This window comes from Netta rufina (genome assembly GCF_964035555.1).
Source record: "Netta rufina genome assembly, chromosome: 3".
Taxonomy (NCBI): Eukaryota; Metazoa; Chordata; class Aves; order Anseriformes; family Anatidae; genus Netta; species Netta rufina.
This window is the reverse complement of record NC_140125.1, coordinates 2,054,596-2,077,346: the sequence shown is the minus strand read 5'-3', so window position 1 is coordinate 2,077,346 and position 22,751 is coordinate 2,054,596. Positions and strand designations below refer to the sequence as shown.

General features: G+C 46.2%; 1 protein-coding gene across 1 annotated transcript; it reads left to right on the top strand.

Annotated features, from left to right (window-relative positions):
* Window positions 1-292: 292 nt before the first annotated feature.
* On the top strand, window positions 293-22,568 carry LOC311207376 (FERM and PDZ domain-containing protein 1-like; the record flags this gene model as incomplete). Its single annotated transcript, XM_084283380.1, has 17 exons — window positions 293-393; window positions 1,174-1,331; window positions 2,914-3,016; window positions 3,151-3,196; window positions 5,974-6,081; window positions 9,608-9,703; window positions 12,110-12,235; window positions 13,349-13,468; window positions 13,785-13,921; window positions 14,975-15,101; window positions 15,509-15,604; window positions 16,697-16,879; window positions 17,314-17,461; window positions 18,142-18,957; window positions 20,236-20,852; window positions 21,201-21,863; window positions 21,939-22,568. 17 exons carry the CDS (start codon window positions 293-295, stop codon window positions 22,566-22,568), a joined length of 4,275 nt encoding a protein of 1,424 aa, XP_084139506.1.
* Between the last annotated feature and the right edge of the window lie 183 nt (window positions 22,569-22,751).

The following is a 22,751-nucleotide window of genomic DNA, read 5'->3' as shown; positions in this document are numbered from 1 at the left end:
ACATTAATTGGAGATCCCAGGCATTTCCCATAGTCATAAGAAAGCTCAGTTTTCCCTTTCTGAGAGAACAAATTGCAGGATCCAGATACCTTGAGAAAGGACTGCAGAGACTACTAGGTTGTTCTCTGCTATGAGAATTTAATGCAGTATAACCACCACTCTGGACAAAACAAAAGTGCAGGCACGGGAAACAGGAGTTGTGAGTTGGTGGTGTTAAATCTTCTAGGCACTGTTCAGACTTTTCTATCTTTTATGATTTTTTTTTCCTGTGATTTCTGTCACTTTCAGATAAATGGAAGATTTGGAGACTAACTTAATCCAGACACGTAAAGCATGTCGAATAGAGCAAATGGTAGCGAAATGGCTTCATCGCTCCCGGGATGGTGCGTCCAGGTAAACATTGTATTTGTTGATCAGCTTTGATCAGAGACAGCACAAGCTTGTTTCCAGTGAACGTGGAGAGTCATAGGTCGCAGTTCTCTCTCAGTGTTACAGTTCCTTCAAAATATGCATACTGCATTCCATAGAAATAAGCAGTGTTTTCAAGCATCTCCCTCATTTTCAAGTGGGCCAAATGTTCCTTCTTTCACCCATTCCTATTTTGTGAACCATACCTACAGAAACACAATACTGTTCAATGTGAAATGTGCTTCTCTTGAAGATGGGCTTGTAACTCTTGTGTCTTGCCATTGGCCCAGGTCTTAAGGACAAGGCAGTGTTGCATTTGCAAGAGATCGTGGCCCGTATCTGCTTTGCTTTTCTAAGGTCTGTGAATCAAAATTAAACTGGATGGAATCCTGGCAGGAGCTGAGAGCTGCAAATTCTCTCACCACATTGCTGGGTGAAGGTGTTGCTTGGACCCATGGAGGTCAGGGCTTGCTGTGGGGCTCACCTGGATTTCTCCTTCCATGCAACCACTGGACTGAGGTGGCTGAAAGAGTTGTGGCTGCAACTGCCTGGTACTGCTGGCCTGTTATCTTCACACTTCCCTGGAGCCCAGGGGAGCACTGCTGGCCTGCCCACCATGGAGACTCCCATGGGTACCCAAAAGAGTTCTGACCTCTATGTATATTTGTGCAGCCCATTGAAATCGGGGGGTTGTGGAATCTAAGCCCCTTTGATAACATTTTTTCTGACTATATCTTAATTAATCACCAATTTCTTGTCTCACAGTGGCAGACTGCCTGTGACAAATGCCACCACGGATGGCAGAGGCCAGCCTGCCAGCCATGTCAGGCTCACTGTCACGGTGTACAAAGACTTGGTCCTCCATCACTATGGCTTTGAGATTTGCCCAAACCTTCCTCTTACAATTGCATCTGTCACTGCAGGTAAGCACCATTTTCTTCTCCCTACAAGCATATGTGTGAGAAGCCTGAGCTGTCCCAAATAGCCTTTGTGATAAACTTCTGCCAGATGCCTATGGTTAGCACGTGAACCTTGATCTCTGAAGAGAGAAAGCCTGTGTGCCCGTGACATGCAGAGTGCTTGAACATCTGTCTGATTTCTCACAGCACAGAGGAAATCTAAAACAGTGCCAACTTCACCATGAATTGTTTGGTTGCACTCAGACACAGCTGATCTTGAGAGACACAAAAAGCTGTTTGAAAGAAAAGTTCTTTTTGGAGTTGAATTTGAAATGCCAAGGAAGAATTTTATCTAATCTTACAGTTCTTACTCTGCAGTGAGATCCTGTTGCCGAAAATGCTGTCTGGGCTTAATGCCCTGTAAGAGAGAGAGGATCACTGCTAGATACAGGCAGTCTAGCTGGAGTTCTGCTTAGGTCGAGCAAATCAACTCTTCCCCATAAGAAGGGACATAACTCTGCTTCTAAGGTGTTTTTTGTTGTTTGTTTGTTTGTTTGTTTTTCCTATTAGATACACAAAAATCTTGCTTTGTACCCCCATTGGTAACAGTCTGACAGCCAGAGGAAAAACTGCCCAAGCTGGACAGGTAGATGGTGTGGGAAAGGTAGCTGAAGAGTGGTCTGGGCTCTGACTCCAGCAGGCTATGTAGGCTGTGACATCCCCCCATGTGAAACCTGTGACTAAATTAGCTGAATATTCAAGGGTAAAAAGTGTAGATGGAGTGGTTTTTGTTAGGCTCTTCTTTTTTCCTAATCTGAAAGCATCAGTGTTTTAATAAAACAGACACAGAGAAACTTGTCCTTTTAAGTCTTGGCCATGGCTAAAAGTCCTGTGTTTAATTCCAACCCTTTGTCTTTGTGTTCTGTGTTTTTCTGTGTGCCAGGGTGCTGGGTGCTAGCGTGCTATGTGGGCAAACCTGTCTGGTTGAGAAATAAAATACCTTGACCAGTAGGCTTGTGGTAATGGAGCCAGGGGCTGCCTGCACAATTCTGTTCTTCAGACCAGAAGTCTGCCTGCTCTGTAGCCTCTTGGGTCCTGTGGCTGTTAGTCTTCAGAAAACCTCTTTGTGGGTCTTCCCAGCAACCAGTGTGGTTGAAAAGACCTCCATGCTCTCCTGGGTGGCCAAGGGCCATCATTATGCCAGGAGCGTAGACTCTCTCTCCCAGGGAGAGGTGTAGCAGGCAGTCTGGTGATCCCTCTCAGTCATCCTGTGGCCTCCCAAGATCCTATGAACATCCCCACTATGCCCAAGGCACACAGTGCCTGTGAGTGCTATATAATGCACTGTGACAATGGACAAGGCACGCACAAGAGGGTTGCTAAGAGGTTTGGTGACCAGAGAGCAGCCCAGGCTAGGTGGTGTGAATACAGGCTGAGTGTACCAGCTCACATCAGGGCCCCAAGCCTCTTGGCCCCTTTTTATTTTGCCACACAGAGGGAGTTGCTGAGGCAAGCGGGTGGTGGGTGGGAAGAGGAGAGCTCAGTGTGCATCCCCCGGGAAGGAGGTCTGCCAGTCCATGACTAACAGTGTGCCAATTGTCCACAGGGAGCACTGCTGATGGGAAGCTGCTGCCAGGTGACCAGCTCCTCCGGATAAACTCCACCATGGTAGAGGACATGTCCATTGAACGGGTGGCTGACATGATCAGGTATGGTCCTGTTCACCCTGTCTGGACAAGGGGACGGGGGCAAAGAGTGGAAGTGTGGGAACCCACTTTCACCAGGGTTTACAACGGTACGAGCAGCTGCTGACCCTGGCTGATTGCATCTGTCTCTGTTACAGGGAGGCTGGTGACGAGCTCTTCCTAACCGTCCTGCGCAGCACGTCGGTAAATGGCTTCTCGAGCACTCTCAGCAGCTGTGCTTCCCATCCTGGGCAGCCCTGGGAAGGTGGGGCAGATGGGGTGGCTTGCAGGATGCATGGGCTTGGCCGAAGCTGTGAGGGAGCTGCAAGGAACTACTGTGCACACCTGTGCCTTTTGAAGAGCTTCTAGGGATAATCAGTGGTAATGCCTCACAGCTCCCCTGGTCAGGGGGCAAGAGCCCCCACAGAATCTGCCCCATGCGGGGGGCTCAGTGAGTGATTTGGAGCTAGAGGCATCCTGAGAAGGGCTCAGGAGGTGCCTGGCCATGGTTTTGCATCAGCCGCCTGTGAGCCAGGAGGGCATGGCCATGGGGAGGCCTCCCCCAAGGCCACAGGCATCTCACCCAGCATGCCATGTCTCGTGCCAGCCTGCCAGGAGCAGCATGGGTGCTACCCACGTGCCACAGCTGTCTTGGCCCCAGAGGGGTCAGGAAGCCTTCTACACTCCAGGACTTGTAAGGCAAATGCTGAGGCTGTGGAATCCCCCACCACCACCCTGCCCTCACCCTCAGTGCTCCTTTAAAGCTCTTGAGTTTTTCTCAAGCCTCGGGTGCTTTCTAGCACTCCTTCTGACTGTGGGAAAACGTTTATCCCTTTTTCTCTGGGCTCTGCCTGCCTATTCAGTACTGAATCACCTGAGGATTCAGTACTAATCACCTGAGGATTTCCCCTTGATAGTTCAGCAGGCCCTGTGACTGAGCTGAGCAAAGGGCTGGCCTATAAATTCCTCCCCTGCTCTTTACTCTTCCATCTCTCTCCTGAGCAAGCAAGCCTGCTTGTGCCGGCTGGGTTGTGCTTCCCTCATCTATCTCTAGGAAGGTCTGGGACCTGGGTGTTGATCCTACTTTGGGAAGAGAAGCCAAGTTTTAGTACAAACTTTAGTGCTGGTTGCCCATTCCTACAGTGTAAAAATCACCAGCAGGGGTGTACTGCCAGCATAAATTGTGTGCCAACATAGATTTCAAAGTGGGTAAAAGCTGAGCTGCAAAGCAAGGACAAAATTGGGTTTGTGTGCTTTTTGGCTTCTTTTGATGTATGACAGCGGCCTGTAGGAGATAATTTTTTTTCCCTCTAGCAAAGCATTTTGGGAAGTTATTTTCGTTTGATTGTTTGGACTTTTAAATTTAGCTCTGTTCTTTGAAAAAAGAAAAATGTTTGGTTTCCTTCAGAATTGTTGCTGGAGCTCTCAGGCTTAAGGTTAATGAGGTTTCTTGACAGTTCAGTGAAAATGCACTGAAGACAAAGCCTCCTAAATACCTTTTTCCTGCACAAAGTCTCCTAGGTGTTGGCATTGAACAGATGTGCACGAAGCCAAAGTAACAGAAAAGTGTTAGGCAAATCCCATGAGTGGTGGCTTCCTGTCTTTTATTAATTTGATTTCCCATGTCCAGTACATCAGTAAGTCTTGCCAATGCTTGGTCTAGCTTTGGAGATAAAAGATAAATGAGAGATGTACAAGACTTGAATGTCAGCCAGCAAGGGGAAATGCAACTACTTTTCAGAGAAAAAGAGATTAGAAAAACCCTTTATGAGATTTGGAAAAACCCTTCACAGGCCTTTATGCATTGCTTTAGAAGCAAATGGGACACAAATCCATTTTTGTCTTTTCCTTTGCAGGTCACTTTAAGGACACCTCCAAGTACAGCCACAGCTTATCTCTTGGGTTTGGGGTTGGCTCTTGCCCCACTCTGAAGGCAGCTGTACTTAGAGCTGAGAGGTAACAACTCCCACTGATGGCTATCAGACCCTCTGACGTGGCTGCTCTGGCCATGCCAGACAGGATGGTCCAGGCTTTCCTGGGAGTAGCTGATGGGCATGATGCTCTCTGTGCCCTGGCAGTCTCTAGAAGGACTTGCTGGCAGGGCACAGAGACTCCTGCCCACCTCTCTTCCTCTGTCCTTGCCAAATGCGCTTGGAATAAGATGATTCTGTGGCAGGCTGGGAGGCATTTGTGCCTCTGCTGAGACTGTGATAAGTGCTCCACCTGGAAGCTGTTTGGGTGGATACTGAGAGATGCTGTCTCTGATCACCTGTTGGCATCTCTGTAGGGAATATCATGGTTTACAAGAGGAGGGACCTATTGGTACAAAAACCTAGTGGTTCCGGTTCCTAAGCTCATGTTATCTCTTGTGAAAGTGTCATGGTGAAATTGTGGTTATGTGACAGCAGCACGATGACATCAAGTTGTCTTTTTAGCCTTGCAGTTTTCTTAAAACACTTGCAATAGGTCAGTATGCTCTAGAAATTGCATCAGTGCTACATACACTGCTGTGTTCATGTGATATGCTGATAGAAGAGTTTTCGTCTATGACTTCAGGCACTCTGTGTGTGACAGTTTATGGTATCCTGTGTTGATACCCATCACAAGCCAGCTGTTGGGTTAACAGGTTTTCTGCAGGATCCTGGTTTCGTTGCAGGAGCTGGGCAGATGCTTAAACACAGTAACTGTACAAATATGTAGCGAAATTGGTTGTGCACCGTATGTGTTGCATGTTTGTCCACTTGTTATTGGGCAGCTGGGTTTGGGCTCAGTGACTGCCCAGATAGGTCTGAAATCCTGCAGCATGCCTGGATTGTGCAGGAAGATGAGAGGCTCCTAACGTCTCCCGCTTCTGTAGGTGCGAGGTGGTGTGGTGGAAGCAGCATTGGCTGTGATTGCACCCATGACTATACTGTGGGCTGCTCCTTCTGTGCATAGGTACAACAGGCCAAGCTGCCAACTGAGTGCTGTTATCTTTTCAGGGTGGGCCTAAGTCATCGTTCCTCACTGCAGAGAAGAGGGCAAGGCTGAAAACAAACCCTGTGAAAGTACGTTTTGCAGAGGAAGTGCTGGTGAATGGACACACACAGGTCAGTGGGGTATGGCTGCACATGGGCACTGTGAGCACTGTGTGCTGAGAAGAAATGGGTCCCATGCTGGGCTGGGTCAACATGGCCAGGACCCACAGAGTGGCTGTACCTTCACTGTGCTTGTCTGACTTGGATTTTCATCCAGGCATTTGGTCCCATCTTGTTTCCTGTGCTCCTCGGTGAAGTGCTGGCATCTCCAGAAGGCTTTATCTTTCATTTTCTTATTAGGGCTAATGAAAAATATCTGCATGTGCTACTTCTATCCTTTTGCCACTTAAAGTTTAAGTAAACTTTATGCAAGCATTAGACAGCCGTGACACTGCCACCAAGGGATGTACTAGTCATCTCTTGAATTGCCATTCTCTCCGTAGTAAACCTAGACTAAAGTTTGGGCATGACAAATCCTAACCCTAAAGATAAGAGGTGAATCCTGCTGTCAGTGCTGGTTCTTTCTCTGCCAAAGTACCTGGGTTATCTCCTCCTGGCCCTGGCCAAATGTATCATGGCCCTGAAAAACTGCAGACTCCTGTTTCAGTAAATACACCACTCTTATGATCTTAATGGAGCATTAATGCTGATGACTAAATTATCTCTATGGCAATTGGAAGGAACCCAGAAGCTGCCTTTTGCAGTTGAAACCTGAAACATAACAATTATGTTTAGAAACATAAATTGTTGATGAGCCTCAGCACTACCCAGCCTCCATTTTATGTTACGAGCGCAGTACGTATTTCCATACAGCTGAATGATATGCAAGAGTCAGGTCCCTCAGGATCATGAAGTCAGCATCAGTCAATGCATTACTAGAACCTGTGGGCCTAGCTGTAATCTGGAGTAAATCAAGCTTGTACCAGACAAAACATGAGGGGTACAGGCTTAAGCAATAGGTGAGGCTTTCAGAATGAATTTGTAGTAGTCTATCAGAGCCTGCATGAAAGGAGAGAAATCCCATCTTGGATATTCTGGTCAGCTAATTGGATCTGACCAGGAAAGTGATGATACTTAAATTGTAGATGAGAATTTATATATAGATTTCAAGTTCTGGCTGTACAAGGTGATATTCATATGACAATATGTGGAGCTACTAGAAAAATATTGGATTAGATGTAAACCAGCACAACTTTTCTGAAATTCTTGGAGGAAGCAAAGGCTGTCAAAAATGTGATGTGTTCATGTTACTTAGCATGAAAGAGTTAGAGCTTGTGCTCAGGAGCAGTGGCAATGTTTGCTCATTTTTCTCAGTGGTGACTGTAAGTTGTTTGAACACAACAAAACAGGCAGTGGAGAAACAAGGAACAAAATTCAGAAGTGTCTTTATATTCTTACTTGTGGTACTTACATGGCATATGGACTCACTATCAAAAGCAATTAAGGTTGTGAGATTTATAAGGTGTTGCACAGCAAATGAAACATAAGAGAGGTCATCTTCAAAATGCCATTTTCAACCTTGGGAATGTCGTGAGAAGTAGAATGAACTGCTTTAAAATTGGAGGAATATGCTGCTTCGAGAACATAAACATGTGCTGAATGTCAAGTCCAAGGATGGAGGAGTAAGCTTTCTCAGGACGGAAGAAGAACAAGAACAAGGCTGAAAACAAGAAGGAAGGTGCAAACAACCTCTACTAAAGGAAGAACTCTAGACAGCTCCAGAAAGAATATAATATGTTCCCAGTTCTTTCACAGAGCATTCAAGGGAGGTGCTTTTTTGGTAGCATGGATGATTTAAGTATGTCTCGAGCTGAAGGCATGGCTGCTGCCAGTGGGAGGAAAGTGTCAGAGTGGGAGGTTAGTGCCCAGTAACAGAAAGATGTCTTTTCTGACAGCCATTTCTCCTTCTCTGATAAGGCGGGAGGATAGCTCTCAGCTTTTCTGTATCTGTCAGGTCTTCCTATGCTATGTGGGAACCAGACAGTGGGCATATCTGGGCCATGTGCAGCTGTTGAACTAGCCGGAGATACCTGGCAAAGGTATTTGTTAGGCTCTCCTTCCCTTGCTCTGTCCTGGGAACATACTTACAGAATAAGTGGTGCCATAAAAGACAGTTGTAAAAGTAGAGAAAGATTTTCATTTGATAGGCTTGAGGAGTGGAGCCATGTGAACCTCATGAAGTTCAGAAGGGCCAAGTGCAAGGTGCTGCACCTGAATTGGGGCAATCACCAATCAGAACAGACTGGATGATGAATGCAGCCCTATGGAGAAGTATATGAGGATATTAGTGGATGAAAAATTATATATGAGCTGGCAGTGTGTGCCTGCAAAAATCTAGTCATATCCTAATATCCACTCTGGTGGTTTTACCTGTCTGGGCAGCCCAAATCCACCATAACTCAAAAGAAAAGCAAGAAGAAGGTATGCTGGAAAGAAAAAAGAAAAACAAGTCACAGGTTGAGATAAGGATAATTTAATTAAAAGGAAAAGGAAGAGGGGAAAAAACAAGCAAAGGCTGTGTGGAAGCAGAGAGAGAAGAAAAAAAAATCTACTTTCCATCAGTAAGCGATGTTCGGTCACAGACTGTGATGCAGGGCCCTAATAAGCGTAACAGTTGTTTGCAAGGAGAGATGTCTTCATAACGAGATCCCCCCATCTCGTTCCCCTTCCCTACCTTTTATTGCTGAGTGTGACGCTGTATGGTATGGAATATCCCTTTTGTTTAGGTCAGCTGCCCTGGTGGTGTCCCTTCCCACCTCTTGCCCACCCCCAGCAGGGTGGCTCTGTGGGGTTTGGAGGGAGTCCAGCCAGCACTGCTCAGCAATAGAAAAAACACTAGTGTGATACCAACGCTGTTCTAACTGCACGTGCAGAGCACAGCACTGTGTGGTTTGCTGCAGGAAAGGTAGCTCCATCCCAGCCAGACCCAGCACACCTACATAAACAGAAGCATGGCATCGAGGGAGGTGATTCTCACCCTCTTCAATGGTCTCATGAGACCCTGCCTGGAGTGCTGTGTTCAGCCCAGGAAGCAAGACACAGACCTGCTAACGTAGGTCCAGTGAAGGGTCACAAAAATGATCAGAGGGCTGGAACACCTCTCGTGTGAAGAAAAGCTGAGAGGGTTGTTCAGTGTGGAGAAGGATCTTAGGAGACCTTATTGCAGCCTTTCAATATTTTCAATGGGGGTTTATAAGAAAGATAAAGAGAGGCTTTTTACCAAGGCCTGTAGTAATAAGACAAGGGGGTAACAGTTTTAAACTAAAAGAGGGTTGATTTAGATTAGACGTAAGGAAAAAATTTTCTGCTGTGAGGGCAGTGAGGCACTGAAACAGGTTACCCAGAGAAGTTGTGGAAGCCCCGTCCCTGGAGATGTTCAGGGCCGGCTTGGATGGGGCTTTGAGCAACCTGATCTAGCAGAAGGTGCCCCTCCCTGTGGCAGATGGATTGGATCTAGGTGGTCTATAAAGGTCTCTTTCAACCCAGACCATTTTATGGTTTATACTAGGATGTATTGTGTCAGGCAGAGCAGCCTGGTGCCCAGAGGCATAATGTCTAATGATTAATTACTGTTTTCTTTTTTGTTGATGTTCTGCAGGGGAATTCTCTTCTTTGTATGCCAAACGTTCTCAAGGTATACTTGGAAAATGGGCAGACAAAAGCTTTCAGGTTTGAGACAAGCACTACCGTAAAGGTAACTTGGTTATCTGTCTTCATTCCCACCACCTCTATTCAGTCCAGTTGCAACAGTGCGTGTAGTGGAACTTGCAACCTCTTAGTTGCACTGGCCAGCTGGTGCCAATTGGATTGTCAACTGCTGCTGATCAAGCTGGATTTTCCTTGTCCTTCCTGAAGGGGAAGCGTTACTTTGGTTCTTTTTCTTCTCAGCAACTGGTTTTCACAGAACTTACAGGAGCTTGGCTAGGAGACCACTACAACTTTGTTAAGTGTGGTTGAAGTTGTGCAAGAAGACAGCTTGCTTGGAGGACTGACAGATCACCAGCTGTCCACACAAACTTTGCTTTCCTAGGAAGCCACATGACCAAATGCAGAGGAGAAGGTTGTTTAATACAGCACTGATGATGTGCATACCTGAGAAGGAGAAAAAGTTTCCTGGTCTGGGACGTGGAGAGTGGAGTCCAGGTGTGGGTATTGTGTGAGCTCAGCAAGTGCACTTTTGCCTTGTTATTTGAAGCCCACGTCCATGTTGCAGCCTCATTTCTGCACTGGTGAAAACATCTTCCCTGCAGGGACTTGAAAACCAATGAACCCATTGAGATGAAAAGCAGCACCACCTCCCTAGGATTAGTTGTGCTTGGAAGCATCACAGATGAGTTAACCATTATTCTCTTCAAAGTACAAGGCACCAGATTCTAAAGCCATTAATACAACACTTTCCATAATTGTCTTATTTAGATTGAGGCCTAAAAACTGATTTTTTTTCTGGCCTGATCTGCAGTGTTGCTCACTGTTTCTGTTGGAGTTAATGAACTTGGCTCGTTGACATTGATAGCAGGCCGTAATTTCTTTTAAGTGTTAAGTATTATCCTGCAGCAGTGCAGTCACTGTGGAAAGATATGTGATGACCAGACTAGAGATAATTGGGCTGGAAGAATATTCAGGGCAAAGCAAGGAGAATTTATTTGTAATGCAATGAAAATTTTCTTGAAGAAGAATTTTATTGTCTGCTTCATCCCAACTTCACAAAACTGTTGTGGTCTACTCATGCAGTGAAGTCCCTGCAAACCTTGTGAGAATCATTTGCTGAGCAAATAAAAAGAAAAAAGTGTAATAAAACAAGGAGGCGGTGAGGAGGTGGGGCATGAGTTGAAAAAGGATTTGATTGTACACCTGCAAGGGATTTATTTCTAAAAGATGGATTAGCTCCTCATGTTTGACTTGAGTTTCTCACCTCTAACCTGGAACAACTTTTTTGTACCGGAGTTGAGTGAAACCCTCACCAGCATCCTCACAGTAACACTCAAATGTGTAAAATACTTCCTGAAATAATTGTTTTCTAAAGTTCCTTTGTTGTGTTAGAGATCCTTGCATAAAACTGATACAAGTCAAATATTTATGCTCACCCCATGAGAACTGAATGCATTGAAGGAGTTCTGTTTCAGTTTGTACTTAGTCAAGCCTTTCATAATGTTTTCTGTTTGCCAAAAACCCATTTATTTCCATGACGCTTAGTATTCCAACAGAACTCTTCATATAACTGAAATATTACATCAAATTTGGTAAGATTTTCACTAATGATTATGGTTTCAAATTCTTGGGGTTTGGTGGAGAAAAATGTTTTTCACCAGTTCTTTTCACTTTCTTCAAAAAGTATTGTAGAGTTCTAGAAAGCTAGAATGGTTAACAGCAAACAATTGAACTGAAGGTGACAAAGTGTTCAAAACCACCAAACTTAAAAACCGTAATGCAAAAACTTTGGACATGAAGCAGCCCAGGCAATGCAATTCTAGGAAATTAATTTGATGCCTACCACATCTTGAAGATTTGCATCTTATTGCACTCTTAGCAAGCTGCAGTTTCCCTCCCTTGACCTCCTGACCTACTAAAAATAATGTGTTTTCCTGCCTTCATCTGTTCTTCCCATGCTTCCCCTGCAGTTCCTTTGGCTCCCTTCATTGCCCGCTGGATAGCATCAGTGGACATGGGTGGCTCTGAACACTGTCCTGCCTGGCCGATGTACGCTTTTGTTGCTTGGCTGTCCTGCTGGGATAGCACAGCAGCTAACCACCAAGCTTGCGTGTGGCATCACAGAGAGTCTGTCATCATCTGTACCTCCACTTCTGATGAACTTACAGGCTTTCTCTAACCTTGAGACCTCTGTGGTCTAGATCATTGTGTTCAGAAGTTGTCAGTGAAGAAAGGAAGGCACTGGTTTACTGTGAAACACCACTAAAAAATCTGCTGCTGTGTTGCTGCAGCAAGCTTGTTCTTGGCTGTGGAGACTCTTGGGTTTGGCCGCTGCCTTTTCATTGCTTTCCCACACAGCTTCCAGAGGCTGACTGGAATCATCTACCCTGAGTGTGCTAGTATTGATCAACAACTATAATTATTTGACCATCCATGTGCCTTCCCTTCCCAGGATATTGTTCTCACCTTGAAGGAGAAGCTCTCTATCCGGAGCATTGCACACTTCGCCCTCACCCTGGAGGAGCAGTACAATGCAGCAAAGGTCCACTTGCTGCATGAGGAGGAGCTCATTGAGCAGGTGTGGAGAACCCCTTGCGTGGCCCCACAGCCGTGCTAGGGGGCACTGATACCAGTGAGTTGTAGCTAGTGAGGTGCAGAGAAGGCCCAACTCCGCAGGTGTCACAAGAGAATGGGCTTTGCCCCATCTCCAGAGAGAGATGCTTCCCTCTTCTCTCTGCTTTTTGCATGTGTTACCACTGCATTAGCCAGAGCCCCCTGAGAAACAGAGCTTTCAGAAGTGCCTTGCTCCCTTTAGAGAACTTGCAAAGCAATACCCACAGGTTGATAGGGCTTGGATTACGTAGAGCAATCAGGGAACAAGTATGTTTTGTGCCACCTATCAGACAGGCCCATCAACACAGAGGATCAGTTGAAATTGTCTTAAAATAGCTGTGTATTGAGCCATTTGCAGTTTCCTTGATAGTCAAAGAGAGTTAACCCAGCCAAACAACAACTTTGATCAAGCTCCTAGCAAGGAAACAAATATGTTGCTAGCTCTGTTAGTAATTCTGAGCTAATCTTATGTGGGAGAATGAGTCTACTTGTGAGTCAACAGTATGAACATGACGCTTTGCTGGTTGGTGATCCACTGTAATGCAGAGAGGTTTGGTAGCTAATACCATCTATCCCTTAAGCATGTGTCTGAGAATTTCTGTGTAGATTTTGTTGATTAACTTTTACTGGATTTGCCCAGAATTAAATATGCTAATATATAACCTAGGGATTTTACATTGTAGTGAAATTATGATGATGATCCAAGTGTCTGCTTTGGGCTGCTGTATCTGAAGACTAAACTTTAAAGCAGAGAAACCTGCCCCTTTGCAATTTTCATATGGCCTTGAAACCTCTGTCATGCTTATGCTACAAATATGAGATCAGTAGATACTAATAAAGTTCTATCAAATGCTGTTTGGGCACTACCACAGGAAGAAGCGAAAACCAGAAAAAGAATCTAAGATATAAATACAGAAGCATCTCCCCGTGTTTGCTAAGGACAGTGGCTGATCTGCAGCCATCCCACTTGCCAGTGCTTTGAATGATTTCTGTGAGTTCATATGAGCCAGGTGCTCAGTATGCATGTATGGAGGGACTGCACCAGTTGTTCTGGCATGATGCTGTTTGTCCATTGCAGGTGGTCCAAAAAAGAGAATCCCACGACTACCGGTGCCTCTTCAGAATTTGCTTTGTCCCAAAGGATCCCTTAGACCTCCTGCAGGAAGACCCAGTTGCCTTCGAATATCTTTACCTGCAGGTGAAATTGAGGCATTTCATAATTCTGGATCTTTTCCCATCCAGTACTCATTTCTTCTTGATGCTGAAGCATGCTTTAAGCCAGTTCAGTTACGTGAATATGAAATGCAGAGCATATAAGAATAAAGCATTTGTACTGAACTTGCAGTAAATTCTTAAATCAGTTTGCGAGCTTGGCTTTTTAACAGAATGACAATGAAATGAGCTGGGTGACTTCCTCTATTTGGCCCATACTAGTCATATAGGAGGTCTTATCCTGACTTCTTTTTGAGCTTTGTAATAGTGACATCATGCTAACTGAGCTGAGTTTGTTCCAGAGCTGCAGCGATGTGCTTCAGGAAAGGTTTGCTGTGGAAATGAAATGCAGTGTGGCGTTACGTCTGGCTGCTCTACACATACAAGAGAGAATCTATGCTTGTGCTCACCCACAGAAAGTATCCTTGAAATACATTGAGTAAGTTCGAAAATTTCTGTGTTACGTTGTGAGTAAGCCTGGAAAAAATAGTGTCATCATCTCTATGTTTGCCTAGTGTTTAGTTCCGGTTAGGAGACTGTTTCTGACCCAAAGAGACTACACTCTGTTCATTTTGCCTGGTGTTTTAACACAAGGAAGCTAGCTTCCTGAGCCTCCCTGTCTTTAACCTGGTGAGTTGCCTAAATAGTATGGGTATGATAACATCTGAGCATCTCCCTAACCAGGCAGAGATTCTGGTTCAGGAGGGACATCAAATTGCAAATCTCCTGCTTAATTGTGCTTACTAAGGCTGCTTCTGCCAGTATACTGAAATACACAAGCTGTAATTTGGAGAGAGAATAATCACCAACTTTTCACAGTCAGTACTTTACATCCATTCACCCACCAGAACTTTCCCAGAAATACCTAATTTCAGTCCTTATGCGAAATAATAAGATCTGGAAAACTACAGAAAAACCAGCAGGTGTGCTGTGCTGCCTGCCAGTGATGTTAAATCAAACTTTCCCTGAAGACCAGCCCTGCTTTAAGAAATTGTCGTGGGTCAATCATTAAGTAACTGGCATTTGTGCTGTAACTGCACCACAGAGCCAAAACCACCCTATACAGTGCCACTAATTCCCTGTGTACAGCCAGACATACTCGACCATATGCAGTCAGTGGAGAGTGAGAAGCAAGTACAGACAAGTATGCCGTTCTTAGTTGATGGATATTTAATTCTTCAGTTGAGTAAACCTTTCAGCAAAACAGATGTGCCAAATTTTTAGGTGTAGGGGACCAGAGATGTTGAAACATGGTAATCTTGTAACCGAAGTAAAGACAGTTTTCATCCTGCGCATAGCAAGGACAGACAAGACCAATATGCTTACTGACCTTTTAGATTGTTACCTGCGTAACAGTGGAAAAACAGGCGTTTTACATGAGACCACATGTTCCTCCAGCCCCATCAGCTGGCTGCCATTCAGCATGTTCTCTTGTTGCTGTGGGACAGCACAGTTGGGACCTCTTTTGTTCCCCTTCCTGTCTTTCTGTCAGGAGAGACTGGGGAATTGAAAACTTCATCTCACCAACTCTGCTTCGAAACATGAGAGGGAAGGATATCAAGAAAGCCATCAGCTACCATATGAAGCGGAACCAGATCCTGCTGGACCCTCGGCAGAAGGTAGTATGCGTGGCCTGGGTTTGAGGTGCCTCCTGGAATACTGGCAGCATTTCTCAAGGCCAAAGAGGGCATGTCTTTCCTGTGTGGGTCTCTTCTCTATGTGACTGCTTGTTGTGTTTTTTTTTTTTTCTCCCCTTGTATTTTCATTTTGTAATCTCTGCAGCATATGCACCCTAATTTCCCCATATAGTGTGTTGTGATGCAGTTTGCTTGTGCAGTTGTCAGATGGTAATTGTGGTAATATAGTATGGTCCTATTCAGATTTATTGCATATGGAAAGCAAGCTTTATGTGTTGGTCAAATACTGTGTCCTGTATGAAAAGAATGTCTTCTAGCCAATAGGCTAGCTGACGAATCTTATTCTCCGTCATGTTTCTAAACAATGTTTCTTGTCTTGCAAAATGAAGCATATGCTCGCAGCAGTCCAAGTGCGTCTGAACTACCTACAAATCCTGAGTGACCTGAAGATGTACAATGGGAAGATCTTTAATGCCACCCTGATGGTACGAGTGCTATTTATCAATGTAATTGGGGTTTGATATGCTGTCTCAGTGCCTCCTCTGTGCATCTTCCGTGCAGTATACTTGGACAATAACTGGAAATCCAGGACACAAGGAGTAGTTTTACCCTTTTTTTCCACCAGTGAACAAGATCAGCTCTAAACCAAAGCAAACCCTATCTAAAGCAAGAATATTTAAATATTGTTCTACACTGTTGACATAAGACTAGCAGCTGAGCCTTCTTCCATGTCTTTGCTTTGATGCTTGTAGAAAATGTAATATTGGCTCTGCTGATGCTGTTTCAATGAGCTCTAGTATAATACCACTCTTCCCCTCCTTGGGACCTCTTGGTAAATATTGGCCAGGGTGTCTGCAAGGGTAACTCAGCGTAGCTCCACTGAAGTCAATAACAAAACAGTTACCTGATAATTATGCATAGTTTCCTAATTGAAGTTTGTGACTGGCCCATCAGATGAAATCTGTCCATGTTTTGAATGTCAAAAGGTATTCAAAGATTAAGATCTGAGCATGTTTCAAAAAACAACTGTTATGAAAATATTTTGGCCAATCTTAAACCTTTCTGTAAAAAAGAATTCTGTTCAGGCAAGAGGTTTCTTGGCTAGTTGCCTCTCCCCATGTGGATCTGTAATGAATGATGGACCACAAACAGTTCATGGAGTGCTGAGCAGTATAGGTGGGTCCAAAAAACGCCTTCTTGAAGTTTCTGGCCAGCTCCAGTAGGTCTTACTAGGTCTATCTGGCACAGCCAGCCAGGTGACATTTCTGATAGCAAGCTACTGCTGACCACCTCTTTGGATCTGTTAGATGCCTGGTGCACCTCTGGGGCCACCTGCCTTGGGGGCACAGGGAAACTTGCGGTCCCCAAGTCAGAGAAGAGAACGGCCAGGAGCAGGTGACCTGACGGCCTGTAAGTAACAAGGGGCTCCCTTTGCAGCTGGCTAGAATCCAGTTGTAAAGGGAGTCCAGTGTTAAAAGATACCACAAAAGAATGGGTGGCTGAGGAGTCCCTGCCCAGCACAGGCAAATGGGTTCCTGCTTAGATTTCAGCTAAAGATTCAACCTCTCTCCCTACAGCTACAGGACAGAGAATCATACGTTGCATTGCTGGTGGGTGCCAAGTATGGGGTGAGCCAGATTATCAATAGCAAGCTAAACATCATAACAAGTCTGGCAGAGTTTGCAAACATCAGCAGGGTGGAGCTTACAGAGGAGTCTGAGAAAGTGAGCATGGTAAAAATCTACCTACAGGATCTGAAGGTAAGTGGTGCTCTTGTGGTAGCCAGCATGTGACTGCATCAGGGACAGAGAAAAAGGGGGGAGTCATGCACACTGTCTTTTTTTTTTTTTTTTTTTTTAATTAAATCTGACATTAAGCTGATGGTATCATTAGTACAAAAGGCTTATGAGCTCTCCTTCTGAGTCTATTCTAGGAAGAATACCAAATGAGTGAAGAAAAGTTACTATTCTTGCTGTGCTTTATCAGCGAGACCTATCAAAGAAAACCCAACAAAAATTATTTCTCTTCTTTCTCTGTGTTTCATACAGAAACAGAATGCTGTACAATTATGGCCGTATGGGGGAGAAGAAATGTCTTTTCAGTGTGCCGCATGTTCCTGCAGACTGTGGTACAGGTGATGTTTGCCTGTTCTAACGTTGTTGTTTTCTGTTCCCTTACTGGAAAAAAAAAAAAGATGCTGACTCTGCTGCTGGAATCAAACAGTGCAAAAGATCTTGTTTGCCTCATCATTGGCTACTACAGACTGTTCGTGGATGCGAATGCCTCCATATTTACTTGGGGAGAGAAAAGACAGCAACCGCACCGTGTCTCAGCTGAAGAAGGTTAATTTGCCAAAGAATGGGGAGAAAGTGGGTGGATCATCCAGCAGTATTGGTGGTGTTATTCCCTCTTAAGAACAGTGTCATGCTAGAACAGTAGCCTGGGAATGAACAGTGACATCTACAAAATGTTGAGACTATCAGCCTTAGTGTCACTGCCATTTTTCCTTGAACCCCAGACATGTTGGGCAGGGGGAAAGAAGCAATGATTATCATCTATTTCCAAGAAGTGGAGGCGGTTTCTGCTATTGAACCTGTTACTGAGCACTTGTGCTTTTACCAGCCTCCAGAACAATTTACCCTCTGGCCAGCATCTGCTGACCAGGAGAAGGAGAGTCTGTTTGCCATGCTGTCCTGTCTCCTGTGAGGATAACTTCAGTCTAATAGGGTTTGCAGGCAGAGGCTTTAGGCAACGTGTTGCCTGGCTGCTTTTCTGCAGCTCCCTTTGGTGTTACTGTGCTGCAGTAAAAGCAGACAAAGCAGGCAGGAAGGACCAAGCCTCCACTTATGGGTTATGATCCTGCAGGTCAGATTGCATCTTTACATTGTTTACTGATGAGGACCTGAAGGCAGAGTTCTCTGGGCTTTGAATCCCTACTCTGTGACCAAGTTTGTAAACCCTTTTCTGGCTGTTCCTCTTTGCCACTGCAAAGGACAGGCTGACAGATGTGTTTAAATCACAGGATACGAATCTCGAACCTGCAGTGATTCTGAAGACTCCTGGGAACTGGATTCCTCCTCAGAGCATTGCTTGGGCATGCCCACAGCATACGGCAGCACCCCTCCTGCGTGCGAGAAGGAGCTGGGAGAGCTTCACAGACGAGAGAAGGACAGCAGCACAAAGCCCCAGGCTGGAGGAAGTGACCAACACGATGCAGGTGGCAACACAACAGACAGTACATCTGAGGCTTCAGATTCAGCCAACACAGAGAGCCGAGGGTTTAAGACAAGCGGCTCAAGTGACTCAATGGATGCACTGGAGGAAGATGAGTTGGAAGCTTGCTCTTCCTCCAGGCCAGAGTTCTTCCACTTCTACACACCAACTGTACACGAAATGAACAACTCAGATGAGAGTTTCTTTCCTGTTTGTGCTGCAGAAGGCTCCAGCAGGGCAAAAGGCAGGGACTTCTTCTGTTTCTTGCAGGTACCAGAAGCAGAGGAGCATGGATGTGAGCACAGCCCCTGGGAGGAGAGAGGAGTGGACATAGGTGTGTCTATGCTAGGGACCAAGCTATCTGAGAGAAATGCCATGGGCTATTACAGCCTGTGTTGCAGCGTATCCCCTGCAGGCAGTGTAGAGAAGAGCAACATCAGTCACAGCCCTGGAAGAAGGCCTTGGAAAGATGTGTCAGCCCAAGAAGAGGCACGCTGTGGAGCAGAGCAGGTAGCAGAAGCGAGTGATCTCATTTTGGAGCCACCCCCAGGCTTTGGTGACACCAGCTCTGAGGAAGAGTTCTATGATGCTGCAGACAGCCTCAGCCCCCTGGACACCCTGGCAGGTAAACCTGTACCCACCCCACTGCAGGTCACCTCCTGTCCTCACCTTCCTTCCTTCCTTCTCCTAAGCTAGGGTGATGCCTGTTTGCCATGTCAGTCTTCTGGGAAAGAGCATCCTTCAGCTGTTCAGAGTTTTCCCAAGACTGTTGTAAGACCTTTGAACACCCGTTCTCTGCAAGCCACTCTTCATCAAAGAATACTTTACAAAGCTGTCAGTGAACGTGCATATAGAGGTCAGAACAGCAGCTTGGCAGAGAGGTTTGTCATCACATCTAAGCACTCAATCTGAAAAAAAAATTGGTTTTCAAATGAGTTTGGCATTCTGGGAAGTCCCCAGGTTTCTGGAGGAATTCCAGAATACCAAAGTATGGCTCTGGCTGATCTTGAAGCCATCATGCTGCAGGAGTAAGTTCTGTGCATCCTTCTGTATAGGCTGAGTCTTTGGTGATGGAAAAGGTAACGAGTTCCAGAAACAGAATGCAAGAAAGATATGTGCCTTTGCACTTGCAGACACCTTGATGACAGATATTCCTGTCAGGCACTACCTTCACTCTGCTATTCTTCAAGTTTTGGGAAAGCTGGAAGCAGTAAAACAGCTCATTGCTCCATGCACCCCTGAGATCAAAACAAATTCTGGGGTTAGAGGCACGCTATGTAAATGGGGAGGGTAGACTTATGGCTGAGCAACAGCTCTCTGTAATTGTATTTTCTCACCAAGGAGAGGGTTCTTGTTTTCTGAATTAACCAGCTCTGCTAGCACTAACTGAACTTAAGAATTCATTTTATGTAGTTAAAATAGTGTTGGCTTTTGAGTTCTTGCATGGTGACAATACAATGTTCAGGCACAAAGCTGTCATCTCTGTGTGTCTTTATGGTCTAAATATCCAGGCTGGGAATTTCTGAGGCTTCTCTTCAGTGTTAATAAATCTGCTCCTGTAGGTAATACTCTAGCGTACTGCTTATATCACCAAATTTACAGTCAGACCAAGCGACTTCAGTAAGCGAGGGGAGAGATTATCTATCCAGCTCCTTTCATAACTGATCCTCTACTTCAGTTTTTATAGCCATAGGTCCAAATAAATTTTTCTTGATGTAGCTTGGTCCAAGTCGGTGCAGTAAGAGAGGCTTTCCTTTGGCACTTAGGAAGCAGGCTCTGTTGCCAAACCCTTATGTCTGCAATTGTAGGACTTGAGTTAAAAGCTTTTTGGCCCGCTACGTAGGTGTATCTGTATCCTGCTGCCTGGGGCCATTTTCTGACTTGCATCCTCTTTCCTTGCCAGCAGCCTACAAGATAATGTCCCAGGAAGGTATAGACAACTCCTGCATCCTAAAGAAACCAAGGTGTTACAGCCTGGGGGAAAACCTAATGACAAGGCAGACAGCAAGAGAGAAGAATGGAAAGGAGAAGCAGCTGACATATGCCAAGAGCCTGAGGAAGAGGAGATCTTTTCTGAAAACCAATTATACCTCACAGGTCACTTTCCCACTGGCTTTACCAGACTCCCTGCAGAGCTACTGCACTTGGCCACCCACACCACCACTGCTTGCTCAGCCCCCAGATCCACCATCCCCAGAGAACTTCGAGAAAGATGCAGAATCAGGACTTCCTGCTGCCACCCAGGCCCAGAGAGACACGGCTAGCACAAACCCATCCTCTGACATGATGGAAATGGAACCTGACACCATGGAAACAAAGTCAGTGACTGATTTGGTGGTTTCTTCCATTTCAGCTGTCCGCCTGCAGGGTGACCACAGGGAGGAGAGTGCAGGCATTGCCATACCTGTGGATGACCTTTGTCCAGCACGTGCTGTATACCCACCTTTCTTGTTCCTGGAGGAACCCGTGTACCTTCCCAGGGAACAAAGCAGAGTTGTCCAGGGAAGTCCCACAATGGAGGTAAATACTGGGTGGCCAAGTGCTGAGAGTTGTGTGAGCATCGGAGATTGGCTGGCCCAAGCAGCACTGGGAGGGGAGGGTGAGATGATGGAAGTCAAGCATGAGGCTGGCAATGTCCCTCTGTTCCAGGTCCAAGAGGTGACTTGCCCTGCTAATGAATGTACTCTGCCGTCTTCATGCTGTGTTGCCAGCATGGCCATTCCCCATGGGGTGACACGGGACCAGGATCTGCTTCCTATTGCTGGGGAGCAAGCTGCATGGGAGAAGCCTGTCCTGGCTCCCTGTGAGGAAGGAAAAGCTAACCTTGATGGCTGTGCTGACTATGAGAGTGACCATGCCTCATTGCAGGCAAAAAACAGACAAGAAATAAACAAGGAAGCCTTACAGAAAGTGCTCAGTAAAAATCACATGGGCTTCCCAGATGCAACCCAGCTGTTAACAGATTGCAGCAGCACCTCAGGGGTTGTAACTCGCCTCTCCTGGCTCTCATTTGGTGCGAGATCAGACCTAACATCACCCAGCCCATCTCAGAAGAGAATAGATGCTCCACTAGAGCTTTTGGACTCTCAGAGGACCAGTAGGTGCCTAGAGGTTGATGTTGTCAGAAAGGAGATGCAGATATCCTCAGCTACACTACCCTTTGAGAAAGAGCTGAGAAGCAGACATGGGCTGGATGAAGGGGAGTCCAGAAAAGACACAGAAAATGTTGCTCACGAACAGACCTGGTCTGTTCAGATTTCTCCCAGAGAACAGGTTACAGAAGTGGAGAAAGACTCTCCCCTGACTCCTTCTCAAGGGCTTTCCATCTCCTCAGGCCCAATTCCCTTGGGCTCATTGGAGAAAAGAGCAGGAGACCACGGGACTTCAAATTACTCCTTCCTCTGCTTTAACCAAAAGAAGGATGAGCAGGCACTTTCTGGACCTATCATGACCAGATTTTGGGGATTTTCCATGATGAAGACGTCTCCACCACAATTTGGAATGGACAAGTGCAGCTGTCAGCTATCCTATGTCAGCTGCTTTCACAGGCCTGATGAAGAAGGAGAGCAGGAAACCACCATTCCTATGTGAAGCTTGTTTCTGCAGCCCCTCACCACCCCACCATCCACCAACCGCAGTCTTCCTGGGTCCTCTGTGGACAGTTACCCTGTGACCATCGCTAGGGACAAGGCTATGTGGGACCCTCATGTCCAAGCCCTCAGCCAGCTGAATGACCAAGCACAGATGAGCCCCGCAGACTTCTCCTGCTTCCTGGCCTACACTACAGAGCTCAAGGAGGTTGTGGGAAACCTCTCAGGGAACCAAGCAACCCACCTGCAAGACCGATGTGCTGAGCAGGGTGCTGAGAGCAAGGGTGCCCTTGGCTTAGCCTCCCAGGACCTGCTGTCCAGTTGCAAGGAGCTTCTGAAAATAGAGCGGCCACTTGAAGAGCTGCAGGATGCTTTGAGGGTGACATTTGGGCACCTTGTTCAGCTGGCAGTGGCCTGCTTCCAGGTGACACACTGCCAGCTGTGCAGGCAGAGGCAGCAGGAGCTCAGGGCCGCACTTGTGGATGTGGTAGGCACCTATCACCAGTTTGTGCAGGCTGTTCACCAGCAGCTTCACAGGCAAGGCTGCCCAGACCTGGGCACCAAGCTCCTCACTCGCCAGCACACAGCCCCCACTGCTGCCATGTTTTGCCTCATGCAGCAGTTCAGGGTGCCCCCACTGTTTTGACAGGCCAGTTGGTGGCAGATGGATGTGGTGAGTGGAGAGGAGCTCAGATGTGTTCCCTCCATGCAATACCAGGCTCTCCTGCCTTGGATGTTTAGACCCCCAGCTCAGCAAATAGTCATGGAAGGGCATGTCTATGCACATTGGCAACTGCCCAGTTCAAGGGTGGCCATGGGGAAGGGCATG